Here is a 27,856-nt window from a genome sequence, read left to right on the forward strand (position 1 = left end):
TTGCTGTATTTCCTCTCACTTACGAATAAACTATAGCTTATTTCCCTACTTTAGATTTGGAGAGATTGTCCACCTACAACGACAACATTTATGTTTCCTAACTGATCAGAGCAAAGACCTGGATTAGTGGTCTCTATGGAAGCAATGTTTTTTTTCCCTTCTCTTCTTTTAAAGCAGCATGTTTCAGCCTGCGCCACTTTCATCATCCTTTTTCTCTTATCTTTTCATCCTTTTCTGGCTCTCGCCTCCTTTCATGTCACCGCACACTTTACCCACCTCCACGTGCTGCCCTCCTCTTTGAGTTTATGTGTAATGCATACAAATGTGTGACATTATGACCCAAGGACACAATAAAAAGTGCTGGATCCTACCAAAAAACACTTTTAGATCCAGGTGTCATAACAGGACGACACACAACCAGCTGTTCTTTGTTTATGCATAAGAGGCCGCCCTGTCTCCCTCATTCAGTCCCTTCAATCATCTTCGGTTGATATTTATTTTCCTTGTGGTGGCGCAACAGTGTTGGATAATAACTGAGGACTTCAGAAAAGAGAAAAACCTCCACAGTCTCTAAGGTCTCAAATTGAGCATGACAAGAGGAAAATAACGAATGCTCTTTTCATAGCTACAAGAAGACATTTGAATTTTAAAAGCCAATTAGACAAACATGCCCCTTGTTTCAGTCTTACGAGAGAAAGCACCAAGATGCTAAGAACACAAAAAACCAATATGAAGTAAACACAATCCGATGGAACCCATAGAAGACAAACATGAAAATCAGAACAAGTTGATACAAAAACAACAAAAAACTCCACAGACCATGACAAAGTATGTTTGCATCACAGTCTGCGTGCATGTCCAGAAATACAAATGACCAAAGTGTTTGCTAACAGGTGATCACGGGGTCAGGCATATTTGTCATGAGGCATTTTGCTCAGAGACATGTCCCACACTAACAAGTTGCTTGCATCACCCAGAAAAGTTGGCAATCTGTTTTTCCAGCTCCCCAAGTTACGGTGTAAACACACGGGCGTGTTTGTCACCTTGAGGCGTTATTTTTATGAAGTATGAATGAGTCACACTGTGAGTGAGGCGTGTGTGTACGTCTGTGTGTATGTGCGTTTGTCTGGAAATTAGGATTGACAAAAGGAAGCGGGCACATCTCATTTCCCTCCCCTCCTCTATTAAATCTCCTGTGCTTTCTGCTTCCACATGACTGCAGATCTCTGTTAGCTGTCTGTTGTTATAGCCTCTGCAGTGTGCTTTGTGTCCTTTCTCTTTACCAGGCTCCATCTCTGACTCTTGACTGCCCTGTCTTTCGGGTCCTACACTTCTCTCCTTGCACGAGGACATATCTGGGACCTTGAACATGGGGTGCCCATTGCCTCTTCCCTTAACAGCAGTCTGTAAGCATCTGGGAACTCAGGAGACCAATTGCTGGACTTTTGGGAGAGAAATTCATGTCTGAAAGGAGTCTAGAAACAACAGTTCTGGGTGTTCTTTGTCAAAATTTGCATTTCATTTGGTGCTAAATATTTTCATTTGGTTGAAAGGTCTGAAGTGCAGGCAGGTCAGTTCATCCCCTGGACTCTTCTGCAAAGACGCCATGCTGTAATTGATGCACTTTGCTGTCTTGCTGAAATATGCAAGGCTGTCCCATTCATCGCGATGGGAACAAATACCTGTCTACATCTTTTAGCACCGATGGTGCCCTTTCAGATTCATAAGTTGACAGTTCTACAGGCACTAATGCAGCCTAATACCATCAGAGATGCAGGCTTTTGACATGAGCACTCACAACAAGCGGGATGGTCCCTCTCCTCTGTAGTACATAGGACAAGACGTTCGTGATTTCCAAAAAAGGACATTTCGCCTCAGTCCATTTTAAATGAGCTCTGGCCCAGAGAAGACTGTAGTGTCTCTGGACTTTGTTCACATGTGGCTTCTTCTTTGCACGATAGAGCTTTAACTTGCATTTGTGGAGGACTGTGAATTGTGTCCACAGACCACGATTTCTGGAAGTATTCCTGAGCCCACGAAGTGATTTCATTGATGGCATCAAGTTTGTTTTTAATGTAGTGCCATCTGAGGGCCTGAAGGGTATAGTATTGATTTTCAGTTGTGTCTCTTGCACACAGAGATGCCTCAAGATTCTCTGAATCTTTTGATGATATTATGTACTGTAGATAATGGAATATTTGCTACACAATTTGTTCTTTTGCAGACTGCTAAACCTTCTTCCATCTTTACCTATGTGTGACTCTCCCTTTTAAAGTTGTTCTTTTCATACTACTGACCTGTTACCAATTGACTTAGTTTGTTGGAACATGCTCCTTCAGCTGTTTCTTTTTAGTACATCAGCACTTATTTTTCCAGCCTTCAGTTCACCCCATCCCAGATTTGTGATAGACTGCTCCTATCAAATTTATGATGGGCTAATATTTTTTGCTAATGCAGTTTGTATAATTGCGTTCTGTTTTTATTTACATTTTACTCAGAAGTTGTATATACCTCTGTTTCTTTGCTTGCCACCCGTCTAAAATCCATCTTTTTTGAAGAGTTTCCAGTTGAGTGAGTTTTCTTATTTTGAGTGGTTAGGCTGCCAGGCATTTCTTCCACACTGTAAGAGAGGGAAAATCTTTCCTGTGCTAGTCCCTCAAGGTCCTCTGCGTGTGATTAGTGTTTCTTGTCACAACTGAAACAAAACTCTCTTGCAGCTGAATTATTAATTAAGACAAACTGCATGAATATGCAGAGGAAAATGGCCTAATTTTGGTTTATACGAACACATCTAAAAAATGTCTCTGAAAGTCTTGATAGAGTGGTATGGTGCACCCTGCAATAAAACAATGCTTATATATTGTTTTATTTATTTATTAACTTGAATGATGAGACTAAAATGTCTGTCTCACACTGTTAAATGATACAACACATTAGGCACAGCTTTGATTATTGAATCAAAATAAATTATACTTGGAGTCATTAATTCTAACTAGATGCAGGCTGCACAGCAGGATGAGGCAGTTTGCTACTTCATGCTATTTGGTGAATTCTGCATTTGTCGTCCTGCATTTTATTATGCATTTTTGATGAAGACAGTGATGCTCCTGCTTCTTTACTACTGTATTTCTCCAGAAAACAGCACCAAAAAAATCTGCCCCCATTCTGCTTGAATATTCATCCTTTTTACACAAAGGAAATAATATCAATGCATGGTCTTCTTCTTAATCATTTTCACAGCAATTTTCATGCAGTAAAGAAAGAAATAGAACAAAAGACACTGAAACAAAAGAACAGATTATTATACTAACCTGCCTACATACATTACATACATACATTTACATACATACATTTGAAAATGATCACGGTTGCACCAAAGTGACACAATAGTGTGAAAGAATGCTACAACACCAACTGTTGACATATGTTGCAAAATAGGTTCAACATGTCCTGTTCTGCCAATCTGCAAAAGTTTTCTTTCCAGAAGTCATTTTATCGGCTTGACTTCCATGCCTAACTAAAAAAAATTCAGAGAAGTGTAAAAACAGAAGGAACTTTCCTAAGAAGTAAGACAGTCAGTTATAGTTTTAAGGACAAAGGGATAAACCTACAGTGTATATATCTACAGACAAGCATCATCTATATTAGACAAGCATTGAATTGAGACAAGCATCATCTATATTAGACAGAGGATGACTGGAACAGAATCTTCTGGACAGACGAGATCTTCATTTCAAACTGTCATGTTTATGTTCATTGTCAGATAGATTTTTTGAAAGGTCCAAAGTGTGTTGCAAGATGGCCCCATGCACTGAATAGCATGTTATCAGTCATCTCAGACCAGAGCACTCGCCTGACCATAATCCCATACAGCCGTGGTTATGGATGAGCTTGACTGAAGGATTCATACAGCCAACAAATGCTAAACTGCTCTGGCAATAAATTCAAACTGTCTCGAGGGAGATCGCATTAAACTACCCTTTAAAACACCCAGTTTGCAGAGCTGCAGAGCATCAAAAGCTGAAGACGGCTAGAATCACAGATCTATTTATACTTTTAAAGAATACATTATGTCTTGGACAATGACACAAACTATATTTATTATGATAAAGAGGCATGGATCAAGGAAAATGACTACACTGTGTAAAAGCTCTCTGAGTGAGTTGCTTGGGAAAATTATAAGAGCCTGAAACAACTGTGACCAACTAAGTGATCCAATTTCAGTGTTGAGAAAAGCATGTAAACAACTAAGGCAAAATACGACATATCAAGTTGTTGTTCCCAGAGATTCTACTGCCCTGGTGTGGCAAAAAATAAGTTAATAAGGCGCTAAGGTTCCCTCATAGTGAGAGGAGAACATGACATTTTAACCCGGACAAGTCCTCTGGAGGTTGGACATGTCTTAATGAGGTTATAACTTGAGCCTGCCAACCTGTCTGTATTTTGTGTTTTCTGATCTCAGCAGTGAAGACACTGCATATAAGTAGACACGTTTTCTTTGGTTATCAACAACTAAAAAGAGACTAAACACGATTGATTCCATTAAAACATGCAGAGGCCATTTGATTTTGACATTTTGTCTCGGCTCCATTATCATTTAGTTGCTTATATTATTCACTCACAGATGTGATATCGCTTTTCTAGCCTCCCTTACTGTCAGCCACCTTGACTAATTTGAGATTCTTATTTTTATCATCTTTGCCTGAAGGTAAGAAAAGTTAACTGTGTCAGACTCAAAATTATTTTTAGAATGTCCCTGTTTCAGGGAAATTCATTGTGTGTGTTGTTGCTGTTTTGGAGAGGACTCTGGGTTGTATGATGGTTATTAGCTGTGTTCATATGACTGCAGTTGAACTATCCAAACCAATGAATGGCTTTGCTTAAGATATGAGCACAGACCAATTTCATCTGAATGGGCACAGACTGTCTGTCCCCATTTCATTTTTCTTGTAATAACTTAATTTTTTTAGTATATCTTTTGAGTTTCTAACACGGCTTCAGTGGCTTGTTAAGCTATCCTGACATCATTGTTTTGACAAGTAAGACTTGACACAAACAGGTTTTCATGCTATAAAAACAGAGGACGGGTGGCAGGAAATTCTTCTCCAAATGATGAAAAGTACTGCTTCTCATTTGATGGATGTTAAGGAGTCATCTTGGTTCTATAATCAGGGTGTTCCAACTGCCCTCAATTCTCCAGGAAATCAGTTACTGCAAATGTAATTAGGTGGAGCTGATCTGTATGTTTTGAAATTGGGTGTGAAGTCCTTGCTGCATATTTCACAGAAAACAGTCAAATCCTAAACTATCCTCCCACCATGTGCATGCATCATTATACTTTTATATATTGCTTTTTCAGATGGTACAGCAGAATAGCTGCAGGGAGAGCAGGAAATCCATAGCAAGCAGCCAGCAGACAACCACTTTCTCTCTGAATTCCTGGTTTGTTTGCCTCTGTATCTGGGTAACAGATTCTCCTTTGAAATGACAGAAACTTTGCCCTGCTGTGTCTGTGGTGTAGACATCCAGCTGCTCTTGTGTTTTTCTTCTCCCTCTTTCTCTCTCCCTCTGTGTCACAAGTGTCATTTTGTAAATGTTCTGTACAAAAAAGGCCAACCAGCTGGTATGAATGCATTAAAAAATTATTTTTCTTTTCTAAATAAGCAGAAATAAGTGTCCCGCAATCGCATAAGGACCATTTGTTCAGTGAATAATAATCTACGCTAAATGTGTAACTTCCTGTCACAACAGGAGCTCGGCATGTCTGGCATCTTTCCCCTCACAGTCTTATAGCTGTATAGCTTTCTAAATAAGGGTATAGCCTTCACTTTTAGAAAATATCCCATTAATATTGCTTCCTCCACCCCTGTGTCTGCAGGGAAGTTGCCCAGATTGACCAGTTCCTTCAGGAAACAGCGGCACGTGAAGCCAATGCAAAGGTACGCCTGCAGCAGTTTATTGAGGAGCTGTTGGACCGAGCTGACCGTGCTGAAAAACAGCTGCAGATCATCAGCAGCTGTGGCACCACCCCGAACGGCAGCCTGGGACGCTGTAGCCTGCAGGCCTCAAAGGGCACTGGACGCCAGGTTTGGATCTTTGAACATACAGTTGAACATTGTGAAAGTCTAAAACCTCTCAGAACAGCACAGTGCACTGCAGTTCTTCAGTATTTGTGGTTCAGTTGTTTTTGAGTGTGTCAGACATAATCTGTTGTTTATTTCAGCAGATGAGATATAAGTCCTAACACTGGTCGTCATACCGAATGCTTTGAAATACATGATCCTAAAAACCCCGCACTGCATGATTATACAGAAATTAAATGTCAGACCTCATTTTAGAACATTTAAATTGCTACAATGTAATATTACTCTTCTCACTTATTCATATTGTATCCAACACATCAGTTTAATTACTTAAAATTGGGATTTGTTTCTCTCTCATATTTAATTTTCTTGTTCATGTTTTACCATCTCTAATGCACCACAGGTTGAACCATGAATACCTTAAGATGCCTGAAAGATCTGCTTAGCCCCACAAAGCTGAAGGGCAGCATTGTAGTGTAGTTTTTCATACAATTGTGATCAACTAGAATTCTTTACATATAAACTGAAAATAAAACGAAATGCTCAGTGAGTTATATTTGATCTGAGATTTCAAGCTTACAGTTTGGCTCCAAAACAGAGAGATAATAAGAGTGTGTATAAATGTGTGTTTAAAAGATGTGCTTGAGAAGTCCTTTAGTTCATTTGTTGTGCCCTCGGCTTCATGTGTTGATCATTTTCATCTTGTTTGTTGTATCGGCATTAAATTGAAAAAAACAAAGCCTTGCTGAGATATTTCTTGATTTTTCTCAATAGAAAGTAAGCTGAAGTTGCATTTTCTAAAACATTATAACCTGACCTTGGTGATTTGCTTCAGCATTTGCAATATTAGGCGCACATGCTGGACGATAAGGACATACAATATAACAGTATATTCAAGGATTCTTTATTGTCATTTTGACACGTTAAAAAACATGGTGTGAAAGGAAATTGGTTACTCTGGTCCCGGTGCAAGCCCAACAATAAATAGAATAAATAAGAAATAGCTAATAGCTATATACAATAAGCATGGAAATTAACTGCAATGAAGAGACACAGCAGTAAGTGTTACACATTAAAAACTTTGTTTGTATAAAAAGGGAATGTGACACATATATCATTAAAATTAAAAGAAAAAGAAACAAAAAAAGATGCATAGATGCATGAAAAAATATTACAAAAACTCCAATGTTCTTATCTAAACATATTCAGCTCTGATATCAGCAATTACAGTTTGTACAATTATACCCGAAAATGTCACAGGTGGTGTTTGCTAACTTCACCTGATTCTGTACTGCAGTCACCAATATCTTTGTCTAGAAATCCTCAGAATTTGGTTACATACTTACATACTTTGCTGCAGCTACTTTTATCCGTCATATTCAGCTAAAACAGTCCACTGTATCACCATGCTGAAGGAATGAGGCTAACATCAGTTAATAGTCCAGACAATCTTTCAGTCAAGACAGATTCTAACAAATGTAAATTTAGTAATATAAATTTAATAATAATAATAAAGAAATGTAGTTTATACCACTGATTCACACTGTTGACGTTAATCACCGGCAGGCCTCTGGAACACCTGAACCGATCTCTGTGATCGGTTATTAAAACAGGCGAACTCTGTGTTCTTTACAAACTGATGCTTGCTTGCCAAAGGGATTGTAGGAGTGGGTATTATGTTTACAAGGTGAAACAAGAGACTTTATGCTTGTCTGAACAGTAGTCAGCACTAAATCTGGAGGAATAGTGAAGCTCTGCTGTAGAGTTAGTCCTTTCCAGAAAGTGTACTTACATGAGAAGCAGCCTCTTGTGCTGGGAACTGGAAATAAGCTCCTTCCCTCCAGTCTCAGTACTTGAGCCAAGCCACTTTCCCTCCATGGCTTTGCCATATTAAACAATGATGAATAAAATAAATTAAAAGCAGGCAGAGACTGTTCTTAGAATGCCACTCAAATAGTCATCCATCACCTTTGGGATAAAGAGGTGAACAGCTTCATATTGTGCAAATATAAGTGCTTCCATGGAAACCAACTCTTTCTCTCTCTGAAGCTTTTTACTTGATTTGTAATCAGAGGTGATGTGGTGTAGATTTACTCTTTGCCTCTTGACTTTCATTTTAAATATCAGTTGGCGCCTCTCTGCATGTTCTTCCCTTTCCAGTGTGGGTCTTCAGTGACTTTCTCCCACCATCCAAAGACATGCGCGTTAGGTTTATGCGTTAGGATGCATTATTATTGGTTTTGCTTGTCTTTGTGTTGGCTCTGTGGACTGGTGACCTGTCCAGTGTGTACCCTGCCTCTCACACAATGGTATCTGAGATACGTTCTAACTCTCATCAGAGCCTTAATAGCATAAATGGAGTATAGCAAATAAAAGAAATAAAGGAACTTTAGATATATGTACTATAACTGATATAAATGTATTAATTCATTCAGTGATTTTCTATGTACGCATCATCCTATTCAGGATTTTGGGGGTGCCGGTGATAGGTCGCTCGTCAGTTAACATACAGTTATGTGAAAAAGAAAGTGCACACTCTTAATTTTAATATTTTTACCAGGTGCTAAAAAAGGTACTGTCAATCCAGCCTTTGATGAACAGCGGCACCTAAAATATTACACGCTGTCATTATTTATCCAACAATACTAAGCCAAAATGCAGGGGAATGTGTGACAATCTAAATTAATTCTTACTGCCATATTTCTACTTCCATAGAAATAACTAAGTAAGTAACAGGCTGGTGCTGCTAATCACCTGCTTATTCACCTCTGTAAAGAGATGGAGCTCTCTTGCAAAAACCCCAAAAGCTACAACTCAGCCTCTGCAGGCATGTTAAATCTTAAAGTTTATGACAGTACAACTATGAAAAAGACTGAACGAGTCTTAAAGCCTCTTTTTTCTAAAAAGAAAATGGCAGCGCAGCTTAAGTTTGTAAGTTACAACTGAGCAAAGCCACGAGACTTCTGGAACAATGTCCCTTAAACAGATGAGACCGAAGTGTCGATATTTAGTTATAATGCACCGCATTTAGTGAAAACCAAACATCAGCTTAAACACCTCAGACCAATTTTCTGGCACGATGGTCAAGGGGTGATGATTTGAGTTGTTTTGCAGCTACACGACCTCTGCACTGAGTCAAACATGAACTCCTCTTTGAGGAGTGAGGCCATCTGTCTGACAGCTAAATTTTAGCTGGGTTATGGAACAGGACAATGATCCAGAGCACAGCAGCAAATCGACAACATAATATAATCACCGTAAAAGTAAAGAATCAAGGTGTTGCAATCACCCTGTCCAGACCTCAGTCTGATTGAAATGCTGTGGTGGAACCTCAAAAGAGAGCTGTAAAGAAACAAAAACCTGAAAACCTAAATGAACTAAAGCAGCATTGTGAAGAAGAGTGTGCCAAAATGTCTCCTCTGCGATGTGAGAGACTGATTACTTCATATAGAAAACAATTACATAAAGGTTATGCTGGTAAAGTGTGTTCTACAAGCTGCTGAATAATGGGGGTGTACCAAGAGTCTGACACACTTTGGCTTAGTTCTTGTTAAATTAAAACTGCCACAGTTTAATATGTCATGTGCTGTTCATGACATATGAGGCTGTTCATCTGAGGTTGTATTAACCTCATCTTAAGACCTGGTAAGCATGAGATGATGATTTTATTAAATGATTTCTGTCCTTATACATACAATTAGAACTGAAAGAGTACTTTCACATCTAAGCAATGTCTTTTTTTTACAAGACAGTACGTAATCCTAATAAGGCTTAAGTATCCCTCAAATGCAGTTTCTTGCAAACCAGAATCCAGATTTCCCGATCATCAAGAGAAGCATTTTTTTTTCACTTTCTTAAGACAGCCACATCACTGAGCCAAACTAGTCCCCCAATTTAGACATACTGTCTTTGGATTTTAACATCTTTGGGCTTCATGTCTGCATGCTTACGCATTATAACAAGGCTGTGAATAATCACAATGACAAGTACACATGTGGAGTCACACTGGTTGGCACCTAGTTCAGCTGTCAAGGGAAGCCCAGAGATGTCCCAACCAGCCACCCACCTTCACAGCCTGACTCTCCATCTTTCCATCCGGCATCAGCAAGGTCGCCCTCATCTCCTAGGAGACAGGTTTTAGAGCCACAGAGGTATTTTAGGACTGACAGTGAGAGAAGGGATGGGTGACTTGTTTCCTGCTCACTTTCTCATTCATTCTTATCTGAATGTAAAGTGTTTTTGCACAGGAAACAAGGGGAGCACAGCTTTTAATTAGATGTTGTGTTTTATGCAACAGAGGGAGAGAAGAAGAGCTACAAGGTCAGGTACACTTGAATTTCGACCAAACCTCTTCAGATGAATGCATTTTCATTCCGTCCATTTCTTGGAGACGTGTCAGTGTTCAGCCTTCGCTGCAATCTGTCCAGGAATAGTCGGTTTTCACTGGATGAAGGCCAGAAGCAAGCTGTTCGAGTAAAGCAGAGAAAAAGAGAAGCAGAGAGGTGTCTGTGTTTGTGCACATTTTCCCTCTGCGACACGCCGGCGGTCTGGTACAAAGAGTTCCACCTGGCACTGCTTCACACACACACACACACATATATATATGTACGCACTCGTGCAAACACTTCCCACTTCAGTGCACAGGCAGCTTCAAAGTGACGTGTGAAAGAGTGACAAGAGGAATTTGTTCTTGGGCAAATCGAGTGAGAGTTAGATTGCACACCTAAGACCAAATTAATTTCAAATTCATATGTGCTTTCAGAGCAGCAACCAACAGGATATTTTAGTTTTCACTTTTACAGAGAGACCCTGTTGTAATCTTTGGCCAATCCTTGAGCTTTGAACTACCCAAAAGCAAACATATTCAAACATGCGTCTACAGAACATTACTGAAATCACATCAGGACTTTCAGCCAAAGATTTAGAATCACGTATCCTGCACCGCTCCTGTCTTAGCTGAGCTACCGTGTTCTGGTTTTGCAGTTGTGCAAAACACTGCAGCCATGCTCCTAATCAATACCAACTGTAAATGCAACGTCTTACGAAAAAAACCCCACCAGCATTCACTGACTGGCTCCCCGTGACATGTAGACTTTATTTCAGAACCAAATCTTTACATCACAGGCCCTGCATGGTTTCCATTTGCAAACTTTTGCATCCAATTCTCCCCAGTTAAGATATTCTGACAATATAGTCTTAGAGCAAATCCAAGGGTACTATTAGGACCATTAGGGCCCTCTCCCCTTGGGACAGTCTGTTAAACCTCTTGAGGCGAATGATTGTTTTTATTAGATCAGCAGCCTCAACAAAGCATTCACATCCCATTTCACTAACTTGCTGTAACTGTAATAGGTGATAATTAATGTATTTTAAAATGATTTCTTATTTATATTACACTTATGTTCCAATGTAGCACTAAGGACATTGTTTATAAAGATGCTCATTCTTGTAACTTTCAAGAAAAGATATAAAAACCGCAACGTGAGTCTGCAGTTTTTACTGCAGTTAATTCCAATCAAAACATCAACTTCGGACACATGATGCTGACATGTAATAACAGGCTTTCTGAAACCTTTGCTGTGCATGTTCTGTTCATATTCATTCCCCAGTGATTGTCAGCCCCTGAGTCCTAAAAACCATCTACTGAAGTCATGAGAAACTCCCTGTGGTGATTCCTAATTTACACAGAATCTATTTTGAGATAGCTGGAGTTTTTTCACAAGTATGTTTCAAAGACCAAAACAGAGTTGCGTTAGAATAAACATGAAATGTGCTCGTTCTATTCATGCTCCTCTGAGGATTCACCCCCCACCCCCCAACCCCCCCATGTTTAAGAGTTTATTGTATTTTCTCTTGTCACCATCAAGATAAGAGTAATTCTGTCAGTCTTGATAAGCTTCTGTTTGCACGTCATCACTCATCATTACTATGTTGCTGTGTTCAGTTGTACAGTGCAAGCTCAAATCTTGATACAAGATATGAAATGACACAATCAAAGCACTAAACCATGCTAAATGTCTTTAATTAAAAGAACAGATGTTTTGTTCGTTTCAGCCTTGATTGTATTCTGTATGACAAAAAAATCTCAGCTGTCAGAGAGAGTGCAAATAGGCTGCTGTTTCGTAACTATGATTTTATTCCATTTCGGTTGTGAATTCCTTTTATATTTTCATGGGAGGAATAACTAAGTTTGTCATATGTGGTTGTAAAATGAGAAATACTCTGTCTGTCTTGACTTGCTTCTCTTCAGAGAAACTCCAGCATCTCTGGGAGCACTCGGGGAATGTACCAAGTGTCGGAGAGGCGTTCCTCCCCCAGCACAGGGTAGGTCAGCACCACACTGCTCCGAGGCCACATTTGCACAGAGTCAGACATGTTTTACCTTGGGTCTGAAACATAATTTGTCTAGAAAGCCACTGTTCCATATGTAGCTTTGTAAGTACAACAGTCTTACTTACTGGTGCTTTAACTGGTAAAGGAAACCCATCCAAGCTTTTAAGTGCCAAATTACATGCACTATAATAAGTCATTTCACTCATGCACCAGATGATTAGGGAACTGTGAAGTGTGTGTTCTCTGGTTTTACTCTCCAGCAGGACATTTTATAGCTTAAGGCTATTGAACGAATTTACTGTGCCTCGGCGTGCTTAACTACTGTCAGGGCTCCCGTAGTGAAACACAATCTGTCAGTTACGTGGAACTGGAGGCACAGAGCTTTTAACCAGCATCCACTGTGCTTGCTTGCTGTGTCCCTTGGGGTGCAACTTGGCTGACTTTTATGAAAATGTTTGTAAGCACAGATGTTGCCAGAGTACTGGCCCTTGAAAAGGTATTGAAAGCACATCATGGAACCTTCATGGTTACAGCTTTGTTGACTTGCGTAAGTAAGACTCGTATCAAGAAAAATGCTAATCTTGAATTTGATGGCAGCAACACATCCGTTCTGGGGCTTCTATGTTGTACTTTGCGTTTTATGACGAGCCAGTTTTTTTCACTTAGTAAAAGTTTTGGACTCAGCACCTGGACTCTTCTACTGTGAAGCCTGTTGTACGAGATGAAAAATGCGTTTGAGCTTTTTCCTGTACCTACCTACCAAACTTGTACCTACCATTTAACATTGCTGATGCCTTTTAAGGTCTACAAGTTACCAGTTTCATAGAGTTTCAGGCTTTCAAAAAGAATAGAATTTCAAATTTGTATTTGTCTGTCCAAAATACTGCTTTTCACTTCTCCTCAGTCTTATTTTGAATAAGCTTCGGGTCCAGAGAAGGTGGCAGAATTTCTGGATCCTCTTCACATACGGCCTCTTCTTTCCACTGTAGAGCTTTAACCTGCATTTGTGGATGGCACAGTGAACTGTGTTCACAGACAACTATTTCTGGAAGTGTTCCTGAGCCCATGCAGTGATATCCAGAGCAAAATCATGAGTTTTTAAAGTGCAGTGCTGCCTGAGGGCTAAAGATAACGCACATCTAATGTGGTTTTGTAGCTGTGTCCCCTGGACACAGATATGTCTCTAGATTTTGTGAAACATTTGATGTTATTATGTACTGTAGATGATGGAATAGTCTAACTCTTCTCAATTTTACATTGAGGAACATTATTCTGAATTTGCTCCTCAGTTTGTCAATGCAGTTTTTTGCAGATTACTAAACCTCTGCCCATCTTTACCTCTTAGAGACTCGGCCTCCATAAGGTGTTCTTTGTATATCCAATCAAGTTATTGGCCTGTTGCCAGTTTACCTAATTAGCTGCAACGTTTCTTTAGCTCTTTCTTTTTAGTATCACTTTCTTTTCCAGCCTTTAACTATCCCTTAACTTTTTTTTAATGTGTTGCTGCCATCACAATACAGGATGAGGATGAGTAAATGCCTAATTTTTAACATTAAATATGTTTTCTGTTTTATTACTGATAAAATCTTTGTTTATGAGATTTGCTATTCTGTTTTTTTCTATTACATCAGTTTTTCTTGGAAAGAAGGTTGTAGTACAGTTGAACACTATGTGAGATGTAATAGATTCCAGTTTAGTCAGACTCTGATTCAGTTGCAGCACTGAGATGCATGGTGGGTATCGCGCTTACATGAGGTGTGATTGAAGTATTCTGGGTCTCTGCTGCCAACTTCAGAGCACATGGCTGTACCATAGTACTCTGACTAACACAACTGTCATCCCCAGTTGGTATGTTAATGTGTTTCCTGCTGTTACGTCACTAAGAAACTGTCAGGCCTTCCCCACTGAATCATTTATGGCACGACACATACATGCATGCAACATAGTCCAATCCCCAAAGCCTTCTACTACACTTATTAAAAGCTCTTCATCAAGGATAAATAAATTATTGCTCGTAGTTTAAGTAAAGGTCATCTTCACAAGTATGCAGCGTTTTTTTTTTTGGTTGGTTTTTTTGACTTATTGATTTTGACCTCAACAGATATTTCTGTAAAAATCATCCGTCTATGTGCATCACTTTTGCAGCAACATGTCATATTTCAGTGATAGCTCGACGCCGCATGTATAAATAGTGTCATGAGTACACAGAACACTCAGAAAGATAAGACTGGAGGCTATAGAGTTGATTTTTGAGTTTTTATATTTATTTTCCTTGTATTCTGGATACAAACTGTACTCTGAAACCACGAATAACAACTGGTAAAATTGGAATCAATTGATTGGAATCAGTTTATAGCTATCTTGTTTATTTTTAGAAACAACAAAGTAAAATGTTCAATCCATCGCTTCAGCGTTAACTCGATCCATTCAAAACCTCTGACTTTCCATATCATTAACAAAAAGAGCAGTGAACACTGAGGAGGACGACGAGGAGGAAGAAGAAAATAGTATGGAGGCTGACGTGTTTCCTGTAAATTAGTTGTGTTGACTTTTAGGTCATTTGAAGAACAGCATCAGTTTGGATGTACAAAAGATGTTCTGATTCTGTTGTGAATTCTCTATAAAGCAACTTCTTGTCAGTCATAAATTGTTTTAATTTTGGTGGGTCATTTTAGTTTTATAGGTGATTCACTGCATTTGTTTCAGTCAAAAGGTGTAAAATATGTAATCAGTGTCAAAATATGAATACTAATAAAAGTTAGTGAAATTCAGATCTTAATCTGCTAAAAAGACAAGGAGCAATGTGCCTCATGTAGTCTTACAGATTGTGGTTTTGCCAACATTTAGAAAAATATTACTTGTCTTGGCACCGTCAGTTTCCACTGGTTGCCTGGCAACCTTATGGCGACTGTGCCCGGCCAAGAAACATTCCTTCGCTTAACCCCTTAAAATCACAATCTCTCATGTTTACAGTGATTTTCTGTGTAAAATAGGAAACCTCAGAAGTGTTAGTGGATTCAGTTACCTTTGCACTGGCTTTAATCTGCTGCTTCACATTTAACAAACGGTAGAGTGTTACTGAGTTTAACATTTATCACTCTCGTTCCACAAAATATGATGAAGATAACTATGTTTTTATTGATACATTTTGGTATTTACTCAGACTAAAATTAATTTTGAGGTTGGGATTTGAAATGTGTTTGATTTTCAAATTAAAAAAGAAAAAAAATCAACTATATGAATAGATCCATACCCTCTGTTCTGCTGCAGAGCATCAGGGAGAATCAAGTCCGTCTCACAGGGCTCTGGAGGTTACGACAGTGACAGTGTCGAGATGCATCCCATGGAAGATTGCCCGGAGGCGCAGTACTATATGCAGTGCCGGATGAACGAGGGGGGTTATGAGCGCTCCCCCGGATGTGGATCAAGAAACTGGGGTCTTCGTAAACAGGCTATCCAGAACTGGCAGCGGCGACCTTATCGGAACAGCACCGAAGGCGAGGAGGGAGACGTATCAGACGTGGGCTCCCGAACTACCGAATCTGAAGTGGAGATGTGGGAGCAAGAGAGGAGAGCTGTGGCTGAAGTCCAGCAGTCTGCCCTGCCCTATCCTCACCACAGCCGGGCAGCATACCGCCCAAACACAGGTAACAGCTGTATGGGAAATTGTTGAGAGCAGCAAGAGGGATTACTCTTAGAATTCCACACATTGTATCTCGCATATCAAGCCAGTATCTCAGACCATTAAACCCATTAGACAGGCGTTGGATTCTGATCTCCTGCTTTGTCACTTACCAGAGCCCATTCTACAAAGTGAGTGAGGTTCAGTCTTAAGACACAAAAAATAGAGGCCTCATTAATGCCATGCACATGACATATCAAAGTGATTTAAAGCCACAGTCTTTCAAAACAAATTTGTAGGTCTGTCCCAACTTTTCCCAGGCACTATATACATATATATATATATATATATATATATATATATATATATATATAACAAACATGTATCAAACATATGTACGAAAAAGTCAAATGAATTGCACAGAATAAAACAAAATGAAATAAAACTTTAAGATAAGCGAATCTAAATGATATGATCATTGACCAGACATTCAGTTACTGTGTAATTGGAGTGCAGTTAAAATTTAGGTATTTGGTTCCATCTGCTGTGGCTAAAAGAAAGCTTTAGTCCTATTTTGTTGCCATTTCTCTTCTCTTCTTGCTCTGTCTGCCTGTGCACGGCAGCATCTGAGTTTTATACAGTCTCAATTCCCCTTTTTCTTAAGCTCACTTTTCGTATTAAGATTCGTGTGTGTTAGATAGCCCGTCTTTCCTGGACAGCTCAGCTGCAACACAGATGTGCATTTCTCTGTTTTCAACGTGCTCTGCCAGCATCCTTACACTCTCAATGTTTTTTTTGTTTTTTTTACTGCTGTCAGGTTTTAATGCTCGCTGGGATGTAGTCACATTGGGACAGAGCTTTGCGACAAAATAACAACTGAGCTCCCCATTAGTTGAAAAGATTTCTATCACATAACACTTCACATGTTACTGGCATCCCTGCACACTGACGTAGTTCTCCTTATTGAGAGAGTCTCTGCCAGGGTTTATTGGATGGTATGTATCTGCAAGCACAGTTTCTGTCTCATCATCTAACACACAGCTTGGCTTTTTTAGTTCATTTAGCAATCTTGAGTGTAGGTGGTGTGCGTGTTTGTCTGTGTGTGTGTGTGTTTGACAGAGAGAGAGAAAGTGAAAGAGAGTGAAAAAGCAAGCACTGGTTCACAGCCCTGATAGCTGTGAGCAGACGCCTTCCAAGGCCAAGGATGAAGTGAGTCATGTAGGAGCAATCTTTCTGGGAGGGATAAGCCAGGCTCAGATTGGACACATTGTATAAGCCAGTTGATAGTAATAGACAAGATGTGTATTTCTTTTTGGTTGAAGGTTGGCGCCACCATGTGACGAATTTCTTTTCAACATTGGATGAAAGAATTACTTAAGAAATTACAACTTTTTAATATGTGTAATTGTTTTGGTGTTTTTTTTTTCATCAGTTACTCAGTTGTAATTAGACAGTTGACTCAAAGGCTGCTATAGACAGACATTGCTATTTCTTAATTCGGTCTTCATAGATAAGCAAGTCAAAGTCATGGAGTTGATTCAGTGTGCTGCTTCCATGTAGAAATTGTCTCTGCTAACCAGCAACATGCAGTCAAATAAGCTTTTGATACAAGAAAAATATTTTTTGGTCAGGAAAAATAGAAAATCCAACTTTACAGTTGGTAAATTCTGGGAAAAACAAATGCAACGGTGAGCTCAGCAACATAAGAAACACCCAGAGGTGTTGTACAATGGTAGTATTCTCTCCATGGCAACGAAAACCCCTTCACAACATCCAGCCAAGACTAACATAAAGAAAAGACTTAACAAGAGCAAATTTGTAGCATCGCAAGGCGCAAACTATTCAAAAGCCTCAAGAAAACAAAGACTTTGCCTAAAAGAAAAAAAGTATGTAAAAGCATGAGATGTTATGGGTCAGCATTCGTTGGACAGATTAAACTAAGATTTGCCAGAACCAGAATGATTGGATGAAAAAAAGTAAGAGGAAGACTTGGTCCTAAGCATAAATCTTCTACTGTAAAACTCCAGACAGGGTCATCACATGAGTGCTCATGGCTCCATAAGGCACTGTGCCATTTATGCTTTTTGATGATGTGGCAGAGGACAGACATTATGTAAGAACATAATGTCTGCTCAGATTCAGTAACAAGTCGATAGGATAGAAATCCACAGCATGGACAATGACCCACAACATACTGCAAAGCTATTAAAGAGCTTTCTTTTAGGGTAAAGAATAGAATTAATCTGCAGCAGTCGGGTCAATTGCCTGATTTCAACGAAGAGAGCTGGATTTTATTTGCTGAAGACAAAACTGAGGGCAGAAAGACTATCACACAGCAGATGACTACAACTGTGGTAAATGGCTGGCAAAGCATCAGAAAGGAGGAAACCCATTCTTTGATTGTTCATGATTTCATTGACTGAAAAGGACAACTCTTCTTGACAACTGTTTGAAATGAAGTTTAGTTTAGTTTAGTTTTGCCTATGTTCACTTTCCTAATTACATTTGAGCGCTTTGAATTAGAGGGTTCTACATATTAAAGAGCTGTAACTGACAAACCCTCAAATTAAAGCAGTCTGCCCTCTGTGCTCACATTTCTTTTATAACTGCGTCATCATGTTTTGGGACGCAGCTAAGATGTCACTTTCCAAATTTTTGTGAACCTAATTATGTGTATTGTATATTGAATTTTGTGTGTTCATATATAGCGTCAGTTACATAATTTGGTATTCCCTGTGTGTTAGTGGCAGGCATGTGGATCAAATAGTCCTATTACAGATCATGAGAGTAACTGCGTAAAAGGTTTTAGAGACTTTTTTCCTCCCTACAGGTCGGTCGGAAGGGGTCTACACCAAACAATGCCGCCATGAAAAGAGCCCATCCAAATCCAACGAGGTGATCAGCCCAGAGATCCTAAAGATGCGTGCAGCCCTCTTCTGCATCTTCACCTACCTGGATACTAAAACCCTGCTGAGAGCCGCCGAGGTCTGCCGCAACTGGAGGTTTGTGGCCCGCCACCCAGCTGTGTGGACCAGAGTGCTGCTAGAGAACGCTCGCATTTCTTCCAAGGTGGATTGTCCGTGTCTAGTTGTCATGTTTGTTTTGTTGTCTAAAGCACTTTCAAAGCAGAGGTGTAAGGAGCAGCGAGTGTCATTTTTGTGGCAATAGCTTTTCATCTCTTTATTTTTAGTTCCTGTGCACCTTGTCTCAGTGGTGCACTCAGACGCACTCTCTCATCCTGCAAAACCTTAAGCCACGACAGCGGGGCAAGAAGGAAACCAAGGAGGACTACCTTAAAAGCACACGGTGAGGCACACAGGCAGGCTGTTACAGCGACAATTATTGCCTTGTAACTTAACTTTGATTTATTCAAGAGCATTGCTTTGTGAACTGTCCAGCTGAATAACATATCAAATGATGGTGATACCAGTTGAGAAAGTGAGGTTGTTTGTGTAAAAGACTTAAAAGTTATGTTTCATAAGGCGCTCTTAAATTGTGCAGACACAAAAATAAACTTCTGGCATTCAATGCTGCAGAAATAAGAGAAGCATTTTTGTCATGTGCTGCACATGATAGATGTGCTGTTTCAGTAGGAAGTTCAGAAGGACCCGAAGAATTACTTCCTCTTCTCTGTCTGGCTCTTTCTCTTGACCTTCCATTTAATTTCTATCGAAGTGGCTGTCTTGAAGAAGGTCTGGAGGCGTTGTTAAAGGCCACAGGAAGTAACCTGCTAATTCTGAAGATTTCTCACTGCCCAAACCTGCTGACTGATCGCTCCCTTTGGCTGGCCAGCTGCTACTGCCGAGCCCTCCAGGCCGTGACGTACAGGTAGAACAACACAACAGATCCAAAATCTTTTGAAACTTTCAACTTTGAAACCACTCCCTCAGTCATAGATGCTGGTGTTTCTAATGCTGTACATGATTTTACAATAAAGTTGTATTTGTTTTCTTCCAGGAGTGCCACAGATCCAGTTGGTCAGGAGGTGATCTGGGCCCTTGGGGCAGGTTGTAGAGACATTATTTCTCTGCAGGTGGCACCTCTACACCCTTGGTAATATATGGAAGAATATACAGGATCTCTTTTTTTTTACTATTTGTAACCAAAAGCTTGAGCATAACAGCAAATTATCGACTGCATATTCAGTGAGTTGTTTGGGTTTTTCTTCAGCCAACAACCTGCTCGCTTCAGTAACCGATGTCTGCAGACGATTGGGAGATGCTGGCCACACCTCCGTGCTCTTGGTGTGGGTGGAGCTGGATGTGGGATTCAGGGACTGGCTTCACTGGGTAAATATGCAACATAAACCGATGGGTTTACTTACACCAGAGTCTACTTTAAAGTCAGAGCAAGGCAGAAATAAATTGCATTTAAAAAAAAAAAGAAAAAGAGTGATGAAAATGATAACCAACTGAATCAAATTGTTTTTTAAAATCATAAGAAAACAAGCAGCGTTCTCTGCTCTGAGGTACTGGCGGTTATGCCTGCTGGGAAAGCTGATTTGCAGATCTCAGATCAGTTCAAGTGACTTAATGTCTGATATATAAAATTGCTATTTTATGGGTTGAGTCGCCTTTTGCTCGCCTTATATCATCTGCATTGGTTACCACTCCTTCATGGACCTCTGATTTTAGAGCAGCCCTAAAATCCGGAGTAGAAAGTGTGAAATCCTGTTTCACAGTCAAACTCCTCAATCCAGTCAAACACAGTTCTCTGTCTTCTTTTTTAAGAACTATTATCTAAGACACGTGTTGTAAGGCAAATCTTAACGCTAATTAACTTTAATCTAGTCATGAGGCATGATTTTACTACGTATGACTGAAGTTCATTGTTGCCTTCCTTTGCTTGTCTTGGCTTCAGTTAGAAAAAATATATTCACATTTATCAGCTGCAGCTGTTAGTTTAAGCATAGTTTGACTCACTGGATATCTGCTGTTGAGCACAGCCTGTCACTGGCGGCAGCTTTCTTCTCAACTTTGCTATTTGCTTGTTACAGTTTTCTCAAGCTCATTCATTATTTCCCAGCATAACCTTTGCTTTGTATTATTTTTGTCTCCCTCCCACTTTATCTTCCCCATCTGTGCAGCAAGAAACTGCATGCGCCTGCAGGTGTTAGAGTTGGACCATGTGAGTGAAATCAACCAGGAGGTGGCAGCAGAGGTTTGCAGAGAGGGTCTGAAGGGTCTCGAGATGCTGGTCCTCACCTCCACGCCAGTCACCCCAAAAGCCCTGCTGCACTTCAACAGTGAGTATTAAACCTCCTGAAAACGTATGTAGAACACAGAGCAAAGTTACTGCCTCCTGCTTCACATATTGCAAGAATATCACATAAAGTTTTAGCACTTTAACGTTTCATTAATGTATCTTGAAATCAAAGAAAACTCAGATCTGTCTTATATTAATGCTCCTTGAATCCTTCATCCAATCGTGCAGGTGTTTGCCGCAATCTTAAGTCCATTGTGGTTCAGATTGGAATAGAAGACTACTTTGAGGACCCCAATAGCCCAGAAGCAAGAAAACTGTTTGATGAGATGGTCAACAAGCTGCAGGTAACATCATCTCTCACAGCACACCCCGCACATGCACTGATTTCACATTGATGATAAAGTACCATCATAGTACCAAATCAAGTTCCAGACAACCTTAATATTTCTTCTAAATGAACTTTGTGATTGTCAGAGAAAATTTCTGGTGTAGTGAAAACAAACAAATTGTTATCTCTCAACACCACATGCAGGCCTCATTTTGGGTCACCGTTTCATCTATTACATCACCATTCATCCATTGCATTGTCAACTGTGTGAATGTAAAGGCTAACAGAGTAGTTAGCTGCCCTAACTCCGTTTTGCTCAGGACTTTGTTGGGCGTTTATTTTCTGTTTTTAGCAATCATGTCCTGTTGTGAAGTGGGTACAATGCATTTATTTTTATGACAATAAAACCATGATTCACTCCTTAAAGTCCCAGGGATGATTGTTTGTGGATGTGCTGCTGCTTACCCACTGAAGCAGAGGCTTTTTGTGAGAGTGTTTTTGTGGCTGACCACTCACGATCGGAGATATAAAAGGCTTTGCAAAACCAGTTTTTGGTTGTGTTTGTTTTGATGAGTCAGATTGCGGTATGCTACAGTCAAGATAGAGAGGTGGCTCACGGCAGCGACCTCTCCAAAAGGTGCAAACATCTGTGAGTCACTTTTATCCCTCCCCTTTGAAGCCTGTTGTGCAAAGAGAGTTTGCCGTTCAGCCAAATCACCTCTTTAAAACTGATGAGCATAGGGAGCCACACAGTCATGCTTAAGCTGCTGCACCTCTGTGCTTTAGCTGTTGTGTACACTCAATGCTGATGGAACAAACAGAATGTAAAAAGCATGATGAGACACTGGTCATTAGAACAACCCTAATCCTTTAAATATCTGAGTGCCAAATATTCTTTCTATCTCTCCTTTTTTCTTTTGTCTTTTTTTCTCTCAGGCTCTGAGGAAGAGACCTGGCTTCTCCAAAATCCTCCATGTGAAAGCCGACAGTCTCTGCTAACACCTTTTATGCAGTCTTCAAATCTCTGAGAGGCGCAGTCATGGCTCGAGTCGATCTAAAGAACCCAGCTGGTTTGAGCCCACCTCCTGGGGTTGAATGCATTTGCTGCACCAACACAAGCAAGACAAGATCCCCATGATGAATAAGGGCCGAGGCTCAATGTGCATTTTCCAGAAGTACAAATCTGAAACAGAAAAACTAATATGCTAAATATCTCCTTCATGTTGGTGAGGTCGTTAGACTTACAGTGGCACTTGGTATCCAATGAAGTTTAAACGTTGCAATCTGAAGAAACAGCAGCTCTCAGATTCCTCTCTCTGTTGTCATTCACTTTCACCATAAAAGTGGACTGTGTCGTCACATAGTCGGATCCCTTTCTTCAGAGCTTTGGAGTCTGTTGGCAGTGCTGCATTTTTACTGCGTGCGTCCACATAACGACTGATTACAATACCCTTCGGCACCAACATCTAATGGGCAGGAACACATTATAGAGCCTATGTACTTTCCACGAGTGTTTCTCAAGAGATCTTGACTTCTTATGTAAGGGTTAACAGGAGCTTTATGTCTGTGTGAGTGATGAGGAAGTGAATAAATAGCCCAGCCTGTCTGCACTACTATATATTGAAACATTCTGAACACTTACTGCTTCCACCCTGAACTGAAATGTGCTGCACCGGCTCCCAGCACTGTGGAGAGTGTAAAGACAGCCTCCCTGTAACACATGGACCTGGTCTTTATGACATAGCATAGCAGCAATTCATTTCGCCTCTCATACCATTCTCAGCTTCCTAATGTGAACAGAACCATATCACTAATTTGGTCATTGTCGTATCTCTGGTCAGAGGACAGATGTTACCGGTGCCACTTGTAACAGCGTCTGTTCTTATTCCAGCGAGCGTTTTCTCCAATGTGCCATTAATGAGGGAAGAGGGACCACTCAATGCAGGTGTTGAATCACTTCCGTTAAAAAAAACTTACTTAAAGTAATGCAGTTTGATTTGAGTGGACGCAAATCTAACTGAACAAAAGGTGTTGTGTTTCATATAGAACAAAGTGTTCAGGTTTGTACTGGTGTTGTAGTGTTTGTATTCCACTTGGGTTTTCATACTTAACAGTGCCATTCCTATCAGCAGGGCTCCTCATGACCAAGCTCTTAATTTCATCAGCTGACATCCTCTGCCTCCCTCTGCTGGTGGTTCCATGTAATAACACACAGCTGGTGTGATGTGGCATTTGCTGCATGGAACAAGTATTATCATTTCTGAACTCAAATCCAAGGCATCAGGTCCTGAGCTTTGCCACAGAATTAGGAAACCGATATGGCTACAGTTCATCGTATTTTACAGGAATTCTAGCAAAGTATGATCAGCAATACCCACTGAAAAAAGTATTCTTGTGATCTGGGGATTGTCTCAGTTTAGCTTTGATTGTTAACTGAAAAATCTGGGCTACAGTTTGAGGGTTAAAGGGATATTCTGTTTCTCTTTTTGTTTGTTTTTTAGGAACTTGTGAGTCGTCTTTGTCTTAACTACAGTAGACAGCGGTCAGAGTGCTTCCATGTTGTTCAGTTCTGATTCAATTCTGATTCAGTCAAAGGTCTTACCGGTCGACTTTCATCTGAACTTGACTGCCCACTGCACATAGATTTATTTTTGTGTGTTATTTGTATCAAAAAGACCAGAAAACATCACATTTGTTTATCATATAACCATTGAGAAGATTATATTAAGAAAAAAAATCTGAAATTGGATCTATTGGAGCAAAATCTTTGGATGACATTCAGCTCTTGAAGAAGCAAACATTTGTCCAGCTATGCAGGAAAACACCAAGAAGGACAAAGAAAGCCAGATGGTTAGCTTTTGCTGTGTCAGTGGTTACTGTAGTCATGCAGCAAGATTATTATGACAGTACTCAGTGTATGCGTATAAGCAAAAAGCTGCAACAACTCTGATATCACAAAAATGTCAAAGCTGTTTTCACAAACATTTTGTGGGTTTTTACATCACATCACCTCTGCTTCGGACATGTCTTTGGTTAAGATAATGTAGTGACACCATAAATAAACAACTGTCTGTTCCAGAGGTGACGTGGTGTAAAAATGCACAATAGTGTCTCTTCGAACCACCTTCTGAATAGCTTTTATCTAGGCTTATCATCTTATCTACCCACCAGGATTTGCTTCTGATTCTCAAAACTGACAAAGCTCGGACCGCTGTCTGACTGCTCGTAAGTCATTTACACAACTCCTCTTAAAAGAATTTTAAATATTACTTAAAAGATGTTTGCGTTTACCAGATATGTAGGACCTGAAAAGAATCACATTATGGAGAGGCAGGATCTCGCATTTTCATTTATCATTTTTAAGGTGATGCACACTATGGACCAAAAACTTGAATTTCTCTCATTCAGCCCTCTCCCCCCGACTTTATGAAAGTGAAATATACCTTCAGTTCATAACAACCACATCAGTTTTCTAACAAGTTTCAAAGCAAGTAATACTACAGGCTTATTTGCCACAAGCCAACCACCCATTTCCTTACACCAGTTCTCTGTCACAGGTTTTAACAGAGCAAGACTCAAGTTTCTAACAAAACTTCTGTTTTTGGTCACATTGTTAGGAATACTTAGAAGAAGTGTAAAATCCTTATTGTGGGCATGATGTGGGAAGAGTTGCGGGTATCCATTTCATCGTGCTCCTCCAGCACTGCATATTATTAACCCACGCTGGTATCGATTATCTGCTCGCTTTAACTGAAGGACATAAGTTTGTGGGAAAGGAGAGCCGCTTTGTCAACACAATGGAGAAAACACAAAGCACTTGCTGATTTTAAGTTTTTCGACAATCCTGCCTTCGTTATCAACTACTCTGTACATAATGTTTGTAGAAAAAAACGGGGAAAAAAAAGAAAAACATGAAAAAAGGATCAACATGTGGTGTTGACATGATATATTAAGGTCATACTTCTGAATGGAACAGTTTGAGGTTTACAGGTCTTCATTCTGTAAGAATTTTCTCTCCAAAGTTGAACGAAACCTAGAGAATTATATTATGTATAACAGTAAGTGTTGAAATTGCAGTTGTGTATTAGATACTTTATATTAAATGTGCATCAGAGTCATATAGAGATGGAGATTATTTAAGAAGAGGATAAAGATGATAATTCAGCTATTTATTTCTATAAAAAGAGCGCTGTGTATAATGTTGGCATGTTTGTGTTCATGCATCAATCATTAAGTTGCCTTCTTAAATGTTCTGCTACTGTGGCAAGAAAATTATTAGATGTTTAAAGAGCTTTGATTGCCTGCAGGTTAATAATAACGTTTCTCTTTATTTTATCCTGTCTGTTGTTGCACTATACGAAAAAAAAAAAAGAAAAGAGAAATAGATATTTCAGATGTTTATTATAAGAGTGTTGTTTTTAATGTTTCTCAGTATTATATGATGCACTTTTTTCTTGAACACTGTCCTCGGCCCATTGGTCATCAGCTTAGTCAGAAGTTTCTGTTGGCACAACATCCGTCAGCGTCCGCTGATGTGGAACTTGCATGTTGGATTCCCTGAGAGGAAGACTTTGGAAACGCTGTGACAGCTCCCAAATCTATAATCAGAAAACTGTTTGTCTTACTTCTCTCTACATCATCTGTCATGCAGTATCTCTCGATGATTGGGAGGTTGAATATTGAAACTGATTAAACTACATTCAAGTGCTTTTTAGGTTGCCATTATGACCTTATGCTCAGCTTTGTATTTGTTGCAGTCTCTGTTTTTTGCGTCAGCAGTACACTGTAAATGTCATGCTCATAAAATCAGTACCCTTGCATTGTTGGGAAAACGGACCTGCTGCGGATGCTGCGTGGTCTGTACGCTCTCAACATGCAGATTAGAGGTGCCAGCTACACTGGAATAACTTTTTGGCTTCCATCTCCAAATGTCTACCTGGTTTAGTAAAAGTTTAAAAACGTCATCTGAATTAAGATGTTTTCCCACTCACATGTTTATTCCATCTTTTAATTGAGGATCCCCTGTCGCAGTTGCACCAGCTCATCTTAATGTGCAATAGAAAACCTTGTTTGAGTGCTTATGTATGTACTCCCGTGTACATATTTTACATATGAATGATTGTACTCTGTCCAACTATCTGAACAGTGTTTTACACATTACCTCAACACTTAACGGGGAAAAGAAGTGTTTGGTTTTTAATTTTTTTTTTTTGTTTGTTTTATTTCCAATTCTGACTGCTGTTGAAAGTTGATCCACGAACTTTCATCCTTTTTGCTGTGGAGACTAAATGAAATCTGTTGTCTAACAACGCTTTCCCAAAAAGAATGATCAGCCTTCTATGATGACTGCAGTAGATGGGAATGTTTCAGAACTCATTTTCACTCATTTGTTGTCATCAATAAAACTGCTTTAAATTGTAATTGCTCTTTATCTATTTGATGATTTGATAAGGGTATCTCTATTTATTTAGTTTTAGACATTAATCGAGCTGAAGATTTGCAGAGTCCGATTCATATGAAAATCCGAACGAGGGTCAGTGGCACTGGAAACATGTTTCTGTTGAATTCCCATTTTACAAGCTAAAGTTGAACAAAACTACACATTAAGAAATCAAGATACCTGAATGATTCCAAAAAGGTACAAATGTGTTGCCACTCAAGCTGAATCTTTATCGGTTGTACCATTAAAATCTCTACATTTTCCCGACCTTCTTGTTTGTACCTTTGAAAGAAAAATTTGCCATTCCTAGTGACAAAAGTGTATCTTTATATTTGGTACAAATATGCCTGTTTTAAGGGGAAAAAAATTCAGACTTCTATTTTCACTCCATTCCCATTTTCTATACCCAGCTGGCTCTAAGTTGCCAGTCCATCACTGAGATTAACAAGACGCAATAAACCTACGGCCAATTTTGATTCACCGGTTAACATGAGATTTATTATCTTTGGATCAAGAGAGGAAGCCAAAGAAGCTGGAAAAAAACCCACCAAGGCAAAGGTTTTAAGTAAACTTAGAAGCTGCCCAGGAGGTGCCTTTGAAATCCAACATAGGTCCACAGCAATTGCCTGAAGGACCACATCTGTACCTTTAAGGATAGTTTTTTGAGAACTTTACCTTTACTCTTAGCCAGTCTTTAGTTTCCCTCTGTGATAAACATCGGCTGAATTCTTAGTACCTAGTTTCTCTAATCTTGTGTTCTCCATGTTCCTCTTAGAAAGTATCTGAAGCTTAACTCAGCTGGTGACGATTCCTAGAAACCATTAAACCTTACCACACCAAACCCT

The 27,856-nt window shown here is 39.6% G+C and overlaps 1 protein-coding gene across 2 annotated transcripts in view; it reads left to right on the forward strand.

Moving 5' to 3' along the window:
* The window catches only part of fbxo41 (F-box protein 41), a 47,003-nt gene extending 20,011 nt beyond the window's left edge, over positions 1 to 26,992 (forward strand). For both annotated transcript variants that reach the window (XM_072385016.1, XM_072385017.1), the window contains exons 4-14: positions 5,879 to 6,086; positions 12,334 to 12,407; positions 15,687 to 16,063; positions 18,869 to 19,107; positions 19,229 to 19,344; positions 19,714 to 19,866; positions 19,996 to 20,091; positions 20,209 to 20,327; positions 21,125 to 21,283; positions 21,472 to 21,587; positions 22,508 to 26,992. In XM_072385016.1, the coding sequence (XP_072241117.1) occupies positions 5,879 to 6,086; positions 12,334 to 12,407; positions 15,687 to 16,063; positions 18,869 to 19,107; positions 19,229 to 19,344; positions 19,714 to 19,866; positions 19,996 to 20,091; positions 20,209 to 20,327; positions 21,125 to 21,283; positions 21,472 to 21,587; positions 22,508 to 22,570 (1,720 nt within the window). In that variant the 3' untranslated portion in view covers positions 22,571 to 26,992. The remainder of the gene's footprint in view (positions 1 to 5,878; positions 6,087 to 12,333; positions 12,408 to 15,686; positions 16,064 to 18,868; positions 19,108 to 19,228; positions 19,345 to 19,713; positions 19,867 to 19,995; positions 20,092 to 20,208; positions 20,328 to 21,124; positions 21,284 to 21,471; positions 21,588 to 22,507) is intronic.
* Positions 26,993 to 27,856: the final 864 nt, after the last annotated feature.

This window comes from Leuresthes tenuis, unplaced genomic scaffold, assembly GCF_036924035.1.
Source record: "Leuresthes tenuis unplaced genomic scaffold, fLeuTen1.0.hap1 SCAF_4, whole genome shotgun sequence".
NCBI classification, from domain to species: domain Eukaryota; kingdom Metazoa; phylum Chordata; class Actinopteri; order Atheriniformes; family Atherinopsidae; genus Leuresthes; species Leuresthes tenuis.